The 14,957-nt window shown below is 37.5% G+C and overlaps 1 protein-coding gene across 1 annotated transcript; it reads right to left on the minus strand.

Annotated features, from left to right (window-relative positions):
• Window positions 1–941: 941 nt before the first annotated feature.
• LOC130105819 (NXPE family member 3-like) lies at window positions 942–14,686 on the minus strand. The gene is made up of 8 exons (XM_056272011.1): window positions 14,604–14,686; window positions 10,456–10,526; window positions 3,549–3,941; window positions 3,033–3,448; window positions 2,866–2,942; window positions 2,475–2,678; window positions 2,056–2,393; window positions 942–1,138 (listed from the first exon to the last, which is right to left on the minus strand). The coding sequence occupies exons 1-8, from the start codon at window positions 14,629–14,631 to the stop codon at window positions 944–946; spliced, it is 1,722 nt and encodes a 573-aa protein (XP_056127986.1). The 5' UTR covers window positions 14,632–14,686; the 3' UTR covers window positions 942–943.
• Window positions 14,687–14,957: the final 271 nt, after the last annotated feature.

Below are 14,957 nucleotides of genomic sequence, written 5' to 3' on the forward strand. Positions count from 1 at the left end.
ATGCGCCTTATAATCCGGTGCGCCCTATATATGAAAAATGTTCTAAAATAGGTCATTCATTGAAGGTGCGCCTTATAATCCGTTGCGCCGTATAGTGCGGAAAATACGGTAATTAAATTATTTTAATTAATCCACTCATTAAAAATAATTAATAATACCAACTTATTTTTGTTTTAAATCAAAACAATTCCATTCAGTAGTATTCATTATCATAGAGTTTTGTCCAATGAAACCAATATTTTTGTTTAAATTTTAATTAATTGTTGTGTGTGCTATTTACTCATTTTGAAGGGTTTAAATGGTTGAATTACGATTCAAAGGGTAACAATTTGATTATAAAACAATTGTTTTCTTCATCTTTTCCTCCTATTCTTTTATTAATAATAATTCTTATTAATAATCAAATTAGTTATTTGTTATTTTATCTGTTATTAAAAATAAGAACAATGTTGCAAATAACAAACAGTAACAAATCCAATATTAGAAAGAAACAAACTAAATTAACAGTGCTTTACTTTATTTAATTTTTACATCTATTTAACAGAAGTATTCAAGTAAGAATTAATACAGAAATTGAATAAACAAAAATAATCACTGCATAGTCTTCAGTTTATTAATTACAAATAAACTGATTATTATTAAAGCTATTATTAAAGTTGATTGATAAACATTAATGACACAGACAGCAGGTTTATTTAGTAAGTCAAAGAAGTTGCTTTTCCAATTTGAGGATGATAAAACAAAAAATGAAGTCTCTGACATGTACTAAACCATTCTTTTAAAAAATGATTGTAGTGGAGAATTCAAGCAGTGGTTTATAATTGGACAATTTAATTACAACTCAGGGAAGTCAAACAGGATTTCTCAGTGTTTTTTAGACAGCTTTTCTCTTGTAATAACAGTTATTGAAAAAATAATAATAATAATTTAATTTAATTTAAATTCAGTAAGGGCAAATAAAAGAGAGTAAAATGTCAATCTCATTTTTAATGATGATAGGGCCAGGATGAATGTTCTCTTTGCTGTAGTGACATGCGGTCATTTGCCAAACATCTATAATATAAACGCCAACATCCTGAAAAGCCCAGTGTAGAATTCTGTCCAGCTGTAGAGAATACCAGTCACTGCCAAAAATATCCTATTGTAAAGACAGAGAAACACAAAATCATCCATAAACTTGTCATCACAGAGTGCCTTAATTATTTGAACACTTGGTACTCTATAAACCTTTATCACAGTCCGCGTATTGCCACATCCATTTCTGATTAGTAGCGCAATTGATTTTCCACCTGCATTATTGTCAATGGACAGTTGCTAATTTTGTCAAGAAAATTAAATAGCAATTTGACAATTAACGCCAATATTTTAAATGGTTTATTTAGCCTTACACGATACCATGTGTGAAATCTTCCATTAGAGATAAAATATATAAGAGATATAGATATATAAGTTATTGCTGGAGGAATAATCGAAATACACTACAATGCTATCCCATCATTGCATCCAAACCTGGAGAATATGACTCGTTTAAGATAACAAAATTTAAGCAATCGGTAGGCTACATTGTTTAATTAATTGGTATCATCTTTACTCTTAATCCGGTGTCGTGCCACAGACCTAATTTAAATATCATGCAGGAAACAGAAATCCGATCGGTTATCCAGATACAGAGGCAACTTAATGTGAACAAATGTAAACGCGCCATGTCCTGATTGGCTAATGATCCGATCTGCTTAATTGGATCACGGTGATCGCGTGTTAAGGCCAAGTGTAAGCGCAGCCTTAGACATTCAGTGTCTTGTGCGCTCCCCTTTAAATCATGAAATATGTGCCGAAATTACATGAGACCATTTTTCTTTTTCATCAAACCCAATTAATGATTGTAAACTGAAGTTGATGTGTTTAGATGAAATATCTGTGATTAACTATACATCCATAAATCACAACAATCCTGTGTCACATGTCCTGCCATTGATACAGGCTACAGAGGAAGTTATTTTACGCTACTATTTGAAGCGTCTGCTTTTGAAGTGTGATGAAGGCCTATAACGTTACCTTATAGCCAGTGTTGACAGTCTTGATTATAACAGTTGTATCAGGTGCCCGCTGTAACAATGCTAGAACAGCTTTGCGAATCCTCAACACTCTATGGGTGAAGAAATCCAGAGGGTACGTGGTGAAATGGGGTCCCAGATTGAACATAATGACTGTGTGGGATCCTCCAGCCAGGTCATCGATCTCATTACTGATGTAGTGCAGATCAGCGAATGCTGTTTTCCGAGTGCGCACAGGAACGCCGTGAGCCCTCCAGTGTAAGTCAATGTTGTTATCCACATCCACTGCAATGAGCGGCCCTGACTGATTTTGGACATGCAGGTTCATCTGCTTCAGGGCTGAAAAACAGACCCACAATTAATGCATCTATGCACTGTATAAATAATTATAATTAACAAATAAGCAATTATTTATCTCACTTGGTATTGCTTTCACAAAGAACTCAAACCACTGTCTCATAGTAGAGTCTCCCATCATGTAAATGTGTTTGTCTTTCAGGCACTCTGTTGTCGTTTGGGTTGTAAAATGGCGGGTGCTACAGACGAATGACGTCCACACATCATTCAAGTAAAAGCCAGCTGGAACTGGAGTGTGTAAACCAGGGTGACATTTCTCTGTAACATCTGCAGGACGAGTAAATGTAAGTTCTGTGTCAAAGGTATACGTTTTCAAAAATTTGCCTGAACTGGAGATTTTATATGATTTGCATTGTCTAAATGTCAGAAAATTAATTATGTGCAACACATTTCCCAGCATATCTGCCTCCTTGTACTGTATTATTCTGCTGGGTTAAACCATTGACCAACATACCAATAGTTTCATTTCCCTCGGAATGAAAAATTTTGATGATCCTTTTATCTCCATTGATACCTTTGTTAGTTTGCTTCCTGCCAAAGAGAACATGTTTGTCAAACTGCCTTCCATCAATGCATCAAATATATCAATCAAACAGTCAATCAAGAGTACTTTAATCTCACATAAGCATTTTCTCCTTATTAGTCAGGCGGTTTCTATAACCACCCATAGAGTGATACACAAGGGAACTGCATGGCAGCGATTTGGGTCTCTGACAGCGCCAAGTTTCTCCGGTACGGTGATCGTTGTATTCACAGCAGCAGTCTTCTGTTCCCATACGCTCTAGTCCATTGTTGTCCCACTTTACATTACACATCACTGTTTCACTCAGCCTGGTCTTATTTGGTCCTGGTCCCTCATAATATCCTTTAAAGAACACTCTGTCAGAGTCAGTATCTCTGTGATGCTTCAGGACCTGCACAGCTTCACTGGAGTGAATTAGACGCACAGCCACCTGTGCCTCGCCGACCCACGGCAAGAGGAAACGTACAGAGTAGGAGCCATTGAGCAGGTCCACCACCTCCCCAAAAACACTGGCCTGTGACAGAAGTACATTCTCAGTACAACTCTCTCTGACCCAGGGAGATCAATAAATCAGGCAAGTAGTTTTAGTTAATCTAATGTGTACAATAACTGACCTTAGTTTTAGACCAGAATAGCTTGGCTTGAAAAAAGTCACCTCCATAAAGCTTGGATTTGTTGTCAAAATCCTTTGCGTGCACCGTAACATAAAGCTCCTCACCAATTTGATAGCTCTCTTTCAGGTTCTGAATGATGAATTTGGTGTGGCCTGGACTAGTACTCATGGACACATTTGTGATTGCTCTGTCAGGCCCGGCCCAGTAAACATCCTGCTGTAACCTGGAGTAGTCTTCTAAATTGATTCCTTTTTCAAGGTAAAATGAGCTTGACTCTTCTGAACTGAGTACTGAAGGAGAAGTGGAGTTTGTATATATTCCTGGAAAGTGCAGAGACAAAAAGCTGGGTGGAGGGTGCTTCTTCCTTTCATTACCTGTATAAGACCATACAACCTACAAATACAAAATATTGTTATTAATCAAAAGTTGTGTATTTGTCGGATTAATGCTTGTCGATTATTAAACAAAAAACATCTACGTTTTTTGACATCTACATAACATCTATGTATATATCCCGGTTCCCTGAGAAGGGAATGAGACAATGCATCATAACGTTAACACTATGAGAACACCATCAGATGCGACCTGTGTCTGAAGTATGTGTGGAACACGGAAATTGATTGACAGACGGCAGTCCTAGAAAAATGGTTCTAAACAGAACAAAATTATGGTGCTTTGGCTTGTAACAATAGCAGAAGAAATAGAACCCTTTTTATAAGGTTCCATAGCTTTGAAAGTACCCAAAATCAGCCCGATTATCTTTTGGTGTGTACCCAGCATTACCCGGATCGCAGACCGGGGCAAAAATCTGAGCAAAAGTCATAGTGTATTCCAGCCTTAAGATATGACATTCTCATATTGACTCCTGTTGTTTTAACAGAGAATGAAATTGTTTGGGACACTTGAATGAACCCAACTAAAACTATGATAGATATAATTCCCAGATTATAAGAAAACCTAAAGACAGTGATGCCCACCAAGACCAAGCACACCAATCATAAGTTTATTACATCTAGTATGTGGACACCTCTTCTTATTATTAATAACTAATTACTTAATAGGTTAAAAACTTATGTACTGTAACATTTTCTTACATTTATGTATTTGGTTGATACTGTTATCCAAAGCAACTTACATTCCTTTAAACTTATCCACCTTTTTCCTATACGCCCCATGACACTTTGTGTGAATTATGGGTAAAATTTCCATTACGACATAAACAAACCTTTCGCTGCTGTGTCGCTAGTCAGAACATATAAAGGACAACATGCCCCTCCCTTCCTTTAAGCTCCAGTCCGTAACTTTTTTAAGTTAAAAATAATCCAAAATAATTATATAAAAAAAAAAACTTATTCTGCCAGTGGTCAAAACTTTCTGCTTGCCATAGCTACATTCAAAACGGTTAGCTTGTAATAATGATTTTAATTCCAGTGGTACTGGTGGGTTTCCGCGGGAAATTCGAGCATGTCTTTGCGTCATGACGTCACACCCGTACACATAAAGAAGGAGTTTCGGCTAGCCGGCTATACAGCGCTGACGAGATGTTTAGATGTATAGGCTTTTCTCGCAGCACTTTACATAATTAAACTTATGGCATCCAGAAAGATCCAAACAACAATCATCAGTGTCAACTGGAGATTCAGCAGTTATAAAACACAAAAGACTTCGTACTTCGGATTTAAGGTGGCTAGAGAAAGAGAAAGAAACCGTCTCATGCGAACACAAGGATTTAAACATCGGCGGGGCTTTTGAAAAGTGCGTGAACTCCGTGTTTTGAAGGGGTTCGAAACGGAAGAAGAGACGGCCTTTTTCTGCTGAACAAGTAAGACATTTCAATAGTTCAATCGTGTAACAGTACGTTTTCTTAATTCACACAGTTATGGAGTTTCCTTTGTTGTGCCTTTCTCGTTTTGCTATTATGGAGAATATGAATTCTGAACTACGCAGGTAGCTGCTAACCATAAAACACATTAAATTTAACATTAGTCACGCAATGCTGATGTTGTTAACATGAACAATTTGAGAACAAAGTAGGCTATAATTTGCACGGTTGCTGTAAATCGCGTTGATTAAATCTAACGAAGCTTATCATGTCGAATGCTTTTTCCCCCTTAGTTGGTCAGAACAAAAATGGATTTTACTTGTTCAGAAGACATTTTCTTATGAAAATTCTTATGTTGGTCAAACTTTCAAAAAGTGAATCTGTGATTCTGTATGACAGTATTCACACAGCGCGATGACTGACAGCAGCACTCGCCTCAAAGCACTGTGTTCATCCGCGCTGTTTCATGCCGATTTACAACCCACGTAAAGATGATAATTCCGCGAATCACTGCAGTTACAGATTTCGAACAGAGAGATGGCGACAAAGAGGAAAAGATACGGACTGCAGCTTTAATGGGAGGCAATTTAACAAAAGTGGCCACGCAACACTGTTAACCCTAACACTTAAACCTACCTACACCATTAAACCTGCCCCAGCCTTACCTGTATCACACCTCAGTGGCAGCAAAAGTGTTTTGTAGTACATTAACACAATAAGTACCATTGTAACTAACATGGTAATGTTGTTGTTTTGTTATAATTTTTTAACATGTGTATTTGGTGTTTAAAGACACCTATGTAAAGTGGGACTGATGATGATTATTATTAGTAGTAGTAGAATTACAATTAGTATTAGGCTAGTTACTAGAAGCATGATCTGAGCTCTAACTAGTGTTTTACATCTAAAAGCTACAATCCTAGGGAGGCAAGTTAAAAAAAAAAAAAAAAAGAGTAGAAACACTATTATTTTGTCTATAAAGGTTAGGGATGGGAATTTATAAGATTTTATCAATATCAATACCACTGACGATTCTGCTTATCGATCCGATTCTTTAACGATTCTCTTATCGATTCCTGATAGCACTGTGGGAAAAAGAAGTCACATGCTTTTCCGGCAAAAAAACAAGTGGTTTTATTTGTTTTAAAGCTTACACTTGAGTAAGCAAACTGAATAATAAATATAGATTTACAAAATAAAAAAATCTCCTGTAAACAAGCATAGCCTACAGGTCAGCAAATCTTCCTCGTAATATAGAATTAAAACTATTCTCTAAAAACAGAGATGGAATAGTTATACATAATACAGTGTTTTCGTAGAATATGCCTGTTATTTGTAAGACGCCAGTGATATACACTCACCGGCCACTTTATTAGGTACCCCATGCTAGTAACGGGTTGGACCCCCTTTTGCCTTCAGAACTGCCTCAATTCTTCGTGGCATAGATTCAACAAGGTGCTGGAAGCATTCCTCAGGGAGTTTGGTCCATATTGACATGATGGCATCACACAGTTGCCGCAGATTTGTCGGCTGCACATCCATGATGCGAATCTCCCGTTCCACCACATCCCAAAGATGCTCTATTGGGTTGAGATCTGGTGACTGTGGAGGCCATTTTAGTACAGTGAACTCATTGTCATGTTCAAGAAACCAATTTGAAATGATTAGAGCTTTGTGACATGGTGGAAGTAGCCATCAGAGGATGGGTACATTGTGGCCATAAAGGGATGGACATGGTCAGAAACAATGCTCAGGTAGGCCGTGGCATTTAAACGATGCCCAATTGGCACTAAGGGGCCTAAAGTGTGCCAGGAAAACATCCCCCACACCATTACAACACCACCACCAGCCTGCACAGTGGTAACAAGGCATGATGGTTCCATGTTCTCATTCTGTTTACGCCAAATTCTGACTCTAACATCTGAATGTCTCAACAGAAATCGAGACTCATCAGACCAGGCAACATTTTTCCAGTCTTCAACTGTTCAATTTTGGTGAGCTCTTGCAAATTGTAGCCTCTTTTTCCTATTTGTAGTGGAGATGAGTGGTACCCGGTGGAGTCTTCTGCTGTTGTAGCCCATTCGCCTCAAGGTTGTGCGTGTTGTGGCTTCACAAATGCTTTGCTGCATACCTCGGTTGTAACGAGTGGTTATTTCAGTCACTGTTGCCCTTCTATCAGCTCGAACCAGTCTGGCCATTCTCCTCTGACCTCTGGCATCAACAAGGCATTTCCGCCCACAGAACTGCCGCTCACTGGATGTTTTTTCTTTTTCGGACCATTCTCTGTAAACCCTAGAGATGGTTGTGCGTGAAAATCCCAGTAGATTAGCAGTTTCTGAAATACTCAGACCAGCCCTTCTGGCACCAACAATCATGCCACGTTCAAAGTCACTCAAATCACCTTTCTTCCCCATACTGATGCTCGGTTTGAACTGCAGGAGATTGTCTTGACCATGTCTACATGCCTAAATGCACTGAGTTGCCGCCATGTGATTGGCTGCTTAGAAATTAAGTGTTAACGAGCAGTTGGACAGGTGTACCTAATAAAGTGGCCGGTGAGTGTATATTACATTACCCTGTACAACGGAGGTTATGGTAATAACTTGGCAGTTGTACGCAGCGGATCAAAAACAAGACATTCCTGCAATTTCGCATTCGTACAGGTGTTTAAGTTTGTTAAGTCTCCTAAATAGAAAGATGCATGTACATGTAAATCATACAGTTGAGTAATAGCCTAATCAAAGTCACTCAAGTCTTCTTCACTGTGATTTGTTCTGGTGATTGGTTTGTAATGATCTAAGCTAATCGAATGTTAGTTCTACTGTGTTAACACTTTTTGGGTAAGTATTGGTCTTTGACCTGAGCATCCTTAGTCTGCATTTCTCTGTACATTTAATGTTGAAAATACCTATTACATTGGAACTGGGAACACTTCCCTTAAATCCTGATGTACTCGTTACATCATAAGAAGAATGGCATCTACGGTAATTTTAGTGTCTTTGTTTATCCTGAGGTTTTCCAGCAGCCTGCCGGATCCAGGCCGTTTCCAGATCTGACAAAGGACCTTCGCCTGGACCCGATGACAACGCAGTGCTGAAGTGCCAACTAGCCTCTCCCTATGGAGGATCCCTATTCCACTCTACAGATAAAGCGTTGTGGAAATTTCGGTTCGCGTACCAACCCAGAAGTGATAAAATAAAATTCTGTATCAAAATTTATAGGCAAGACAAATAGTTTGTTTAGGCATGGTTTGTAGGGAATTACAAACCTGCGCACATATATTCAAAAACGCACATAACTATAGAATCAATTCTTAATGCGCATGTGAACGCCATCAGCATTTATCACAGGTTTGCGTTTAAAGTCTGTTTAGAGAGAACGGTGTCATCTTAGCGGTCCCTAATTTAATAACAAATGATCATTTGACGGAAGTGAATCAATCAAAACAAATTTTAGCGGGAAAATAACATTATTCAAGAACCGCTATAAAACCAAACCAATCTCTTTTACCTTAAATGATATGTTTATCTCTGTAAAGCTGCTTTGAAACAATTTACATTGTTAAAAGCGCTATATAAATGAGGATGACTTGACATAAATATTTATCTCACTAGAAAAATGTTTCACACCCATGTCCATCATTAGGGCAGTATAACCGGTGCGACCGGGTCCCGTGCTTGAGGGGGCCTCACCACGAAAGAGAATGCAGCCTGGGGAGAGATCACAAGAAACTCTCAACCCAAGGCATTCTCATGTGTTACACAGCCCCTCCCCACTCAAATCCTTTTACTGTGTGGTAAACACTATGCAAGCCGATAAATACACCTCCACGATTTCGACACTTCATTGTGAATATGGAGAAATGAAGGCTCATACAGGGCAGGGGAGGAGGCCTGTTTATTATAACATTCACCTCAACTCTCTTCACGTCTAATCCCTCAGAACTAGAAATGCTTCCACATAATATGCTCTCATGTTGGAAGTGGCCACCGGGCGGGCTTTTGTGACTGGGAGCAATTATAAAGATATCTGAAAAAGCTTGCAAAAGGGAACTCCCTTGTTGTACATTTATATAACAGGACTTTTCCAATGGGTGGTGAATATGCATGCCTTCAGATGAGTCACATGCGTAGGCCTATATAATAACGCTGGCTTGGTGTGTTTGCTGCAGCACATGCAGTATTGATAGGGAATAAATGAATTAAGAATTAATAGTAAAATGTTGTGTTTCGTGCTGTCATGTGGGGGTAATAAAGAGAGAAGGTAAACGGCACACCAAAATGACTTTTCACAAGTCTTTGTCTTCAAGTCAAGTGAAGTCTGTTAAATCGGTCATAGGCATAGCGTGGGAAGTAGGTAGTTGTTTGGGCCTGTTGTTCCCTTGAAGTTTTTTTGTTATTTTTTTATGAATTGTAATTTGTCTTTTTTTGTATGCTTGTCTTGCTGCAAAACCAATTGCTGCAAAATCAAAAATGATGATTATGAAAATGTAGTTTTTTATTTTTTTTATTTAGTATAGCTAGTCTGTAGGCCTACAGTAGAGATCTGCATTGGGATTGGGCTCCAGCGGGACCCAATGCAACTCTCGCGGGAGCGGGTGGTTTTATCTTTTTAGTGGGCAGTCAAAAAAATACAGCGCAGTCCCATAGTCTCACGATCCCGCGATGTGCCGTGTAAGTTGTAACAAGAAGGAAGTCACCAAATGAAGTCCACGAAGTCGATCAGTAACTCTTTCTCCATATAGCCATGAAAAGCACTATATAAGTCTAAGTCATTATTATTAGCTATTATTAAACAATGCGCCTGGAAAAATTGTATAGCCATTGAGAAGTTCAGAATTATGTATAGCCTACAATAACGATAAACCACCTGTCAGTCTGCATAGACGACTTAATAGATGCTAGCCTATTTAAGCATATCATGAAGAATAATGTTGTCAACATTATTCACACAATTTTACATTATCCGCATGGTACCTAATATTTTGTAGCCTATAACTATTTAGTTTGATTAAGCATTATTGATTTTTAATTTGAAGAATTAATACTGCCATTTTAAAGATGCAGTTGTGATAAATGAACTTACCAGACAACTCATGATCACCAGTAGACACAACCCCATAAAAAACTTCCATAGATGTGATCTTTCCCTGTGAACTGTAAAAGCATTATGTCATCACACAGTGCAGGCATATAAAACATTTTTGTTTATGGTTACTACACTGAAAAACCCCCGGATAATGTAGGCCTTCTGGCGTTCTAATTACGGACTTTTCCTTCAATTAAAAAACGGAAAATTCTGTAGATTTACAGTACATCCTCCATACAATTTACATACACTTCCGTTAATGATTAGCAATTTCTTTAGTAGCATTTGGTGAAAATTTGCACTGATCTTTACGGGTTCTGTATATAAATCACTGTAGTTATGCTAAAAACATTAAAGGACTATTATTAGGGATGCACCGATATTAACATTTTGGCCAATACCGATAACTCTTTACATTTGAAAGCCGATAACCGATATATTGGCCGATAAATCTACCGGTAAATGCACATTTTTATATACTTTGATAGCCTGAATACATAAACAAAATGCTCACCATTAAAAGGCAACGTCCCAAACACTTCAACATAAATCAAACATACACAATCCAGTATAGCCTATTGAACCAGTGTTAGATTCCTTAACTTTTCAAATTAATTTTACACTCCTATGGGCAACTTTCTTTATTAAAAAATGGCAACACTTTATTATAAGGTTTAATTTTGTTAGTATTAGCTAGCATGTACCCACAATTAATGAACACTTCTACAGCATTTATTAATCTTAGTTAATGTTAAGCTCATTTTATAAGAAATGTTTAAGATCCATATCTGTTAACCTTAGTTAATGCACTGCGAACTAACATGAACACAATTATATTTCATTAACTAACATTAACAAAGGCTATTGCTCTCTGTTAGTTCATATTATGCATTAACAAATGATACCTTATTGTAAAGTGTTACCAAAAAAATCTATTGCCAAACAAAAAATTTAAATAAAATACATAATGCAAACAAGTCATTGGATAACATTGGGCTGCATATAAAGAAACAAAATTCATGTGCCATAGGTAAATAAAATGAATCGAAAAACAATAAAGAAATTGTTTTGATCAAACCATTGTTGATGAAAATAATACGAGTTATTAATAATGCATCAATGTTTTTGAAAAAAAAAAACACGTTTGATATTACAGTAATAGTAAACATCTTTAATATTAGGCTTACTGTTTAAAATGGCATCATTGCTGTTTGAGCTGGGCGACCGCGCTGAAGCTGAAGAGAACAAACTTTAAACTGAATCGCTTTGCTAGAAGGTTAACCAACTCAACGGTTGCTGAAGAATGCAACTGAACCCAAAGAATTTACAACTTTTTATTACAATAGTGTATACAATTATAATGATATGGCAGTCCCAATCATAGCTGTTAATGTTTTGCATTTCTGTTTGACGGCGCGCGCTGACGCTGAAGAGAACTAACACCGGGAAACTGAAAAACTTTTCTAGCATGTTGTTTAAATCAGCGAAACGCATCATATGTGAGATTAATCAGATATTTATATTACATAAACTTCATATTACGACTTATCATATATCTGCACAAAATTACGTGAATGCACTTTTAGGCCTAAGCGAACTTGACTGCGCTAGAACGTGTAACCCCTGTTCTGGACGTGCTATTCCCACAACAACGCGCTGAAACACAGCAACTAAACCCAGAGAATTCACAACGTTTTATTACAATAGTAGATATTCTCATTATAATGGCATGTATATGACAGTCTCAATTATATTAATGTGCATTGCTGTTTGAGCTGCACAAGCTAAAGATGATCACCTATAGCCTACAATCGAAGCGCTTTACTGCATCGTTCATTAACTCAACCAAACGCATCCTATATTAGATTAATCAGATACACAAAATAAACATACATGCATACAAAAAGCTAACTGTAGCATATAATGATGCCTTGCGGATGCTACTGGGCCCCACGATGAAGTAGTGCGAGCCAAATGTTTGTAAATGTGGGTTTGCCAAACTGCCCTGCTGTAGCCTACTGCGAAATCTCATGTGCAGGCTTTCGAGCTCGGTGAACAGTATCATCACTGCATTGACCAACCCTGGACTAAGCTCGGTGCGAATCGATACTCTTCTCTGGTCTCACTGGCTTATGAGCCTGTATGCAAGGGCGTAACTTTGGATCTACCATTGGGGGGGTTAAACTCGCGGCATATTTATTAATTTATTGAATAATTGTCTTGTGTAAAAGGTAACATACTACATGCCCAATCACCCCAACAAAATGTTAATAAACTAGGCTTTAAGTTTAACTGTTAAAATGTATTTTATTAACATCACATTTTAAAAACTTAACATCAAATAACAGCATTAAAAACTTTGCACATATTTGACAATCGGAATATCAGATATATCCTGCTATAGCTAACAAATTTGTGAAATTTTGAATAAAAAAGGAAATAAAAGCAGATCATCAGTCATTCAGCTATTGTGGCTGCGGTGTGACAAGCAATGAAGGGCGCGTCTCCATGGGATACTACGAGTACGATCAATAACGATCGCCTTGAAAAACTTTTAAACTTATGTGTGAAAACGTTAAGTAAGGCTTACATTTAAATGTGTCTTTGTTTTGTTTTGAGTGTATGGTCAATAAATAAAGGAATTAAAAACCTGTTTGTCTCCACACACTTTGAGAAACGCTGAGCTAACTTAACAGCTAACCTCCGTTTGGTCAGGATTTTTCCTCTTTTTGGCTGGTGTCGACCAACAATGAAAAATCGTTGTCTGGCTGTGTCCTTTTCATCTTTCCATCCGTTAGCATGCACCGTCAGCTTTCTCCGACCATTCATCCCAGCGACTGCGCAAAATAGTGAACAAACTTGGTAGAGAAAGCGGGTTGGGTAATACCAAGTAGTCGGTGCGGTGGGCGGGGGGTACATTACAGATTATTTAAAATAATGATATCTTTATTGCTGACAAATGAATTTAATAAAGACAACGAACAAAAGTGTTCATTCGGAATATTTCATATTTATTTTAATCTGAATTATGTGATGATATTGGGGGGGTTATATTAGCTGGATCTGATTTTTGAGGGGGTTATGACCCCCGTAACCCCCGTGCAAATTACGCGCACGTGTACAGGTGATAAATGCAGCCTATTGCTTATTGTGTGTCTCTTTTTGTCTGTAATATGGACCATTATTTACGTGTCTGAAATAAAATAAAATAATAATAATAAAACATATTACAATGGAACAGAATGCTGCGAATGATCAAGAGAACTTGTCTTTGCCTGTCATGAAGCCTTGACTCCATAGACGCACTCTTTCCGCCACAACGCGCTAAAACACTGGCGAACACGAATTCAAAACATGCTTTTTCAGGCGTGCTCTTATTATAATGTTATGAATGTGACAGATGTGTGCTGCACTAAACTATCTTCCTTTTCGAAGTGATTCCAATATTCAAAACCATCATGGCGAACAGCGCGCATGAAGTATAGGCTAAATAATCTATTATCTATCGGCTTTGATATGCGGCCTAATTTTCTAATCAGATCGATAACGATAACATCAAAAATGACCATTTATCGGCCGATATCGATATGTGGTCAATATATTCCTAACTGTTATCCATTACCAGACCAATATGTAGTCTTCTGATGCGATAAACGTGGTCAAATAAACTTGCACAATATAGGCCTATACAATCTAAACGTGGTTTATCTCAGGTGAACATTAAGTCCATTCAATCGCATTCAAAAGCTTTTGTAGTAACTAACGTTACAAGCTAAAAAATAAAATCCAAGCACCAAACCTGAAATACAAGTGTGGCGAGCAGAGGCCGGTGATTACTTCTCGAGGACTTCAGCTTTTTTTTTTTACAAAAAAATAAAAGTGGTAACAATTCATTGAACAATGTGCATAAAAAAATGCTTCTTGTAGACTTGTTTTGCAAATCACCACAGGTTCACTGATAACACAACAATCCTAATAGTGTCTATGGGGGATCTTTTGTTTTTAATTTTTTTTTGCTGATCAGTGACCAAATTCATTAAGGCATGCAGATAATGTAGATGCCTACATTAATTATATTAGCCTATTTTTATATTAGCAGATGTCCATGAAAAAAAAATGCCAAGAAGTATTCAGAAATAACTTACAGTGTTGTTTCCGAGTTTCAAGCTCCATTTTATTTTTTGAAGATATGTATTTGTAAAAGTAATAGTCCAATGGCGTTTTCTTTGAATGGTTAGTGTGTGTGTGTGTGTGTGTGTGTGTGTGTGTGTGTGTGTGTGTGTAGGGAATACTGTGACTGTTTGGCTCATGAATATTAATTAGTTTACATGAGGTCCCTGATTTGTTAAAAGACTGATGTTGGTATTAGTCATAGACGGGTATTAGTGGGTGGTACTTAGCTCGCCTGGTCCTACCAGACTCTCATACATTTCATTTGTACAGAGTCTGGGCCTGGCCACTCTCCATTGACAAGTGTTAACTTCCTTGAAGGTGAGTAT

This window comes from Rhinichthys klamathensis, unplaced genomic scaffold, assembly GCF_029890125.1.
Source record: "Rhinichthys klamathensis goyatoka isolate OS25496 unplaced genomic scaffold, OSU_Roscu_1.1 h1tg000329l_1, whole genome shotgun sequence".
Lineage (NCBI taxonomy): Eukaryota > Metazoa > Chordata > Actinopteri > Cypriniformes > Leuciscidae > Rhinichthys > Rhinichthys klamathensis.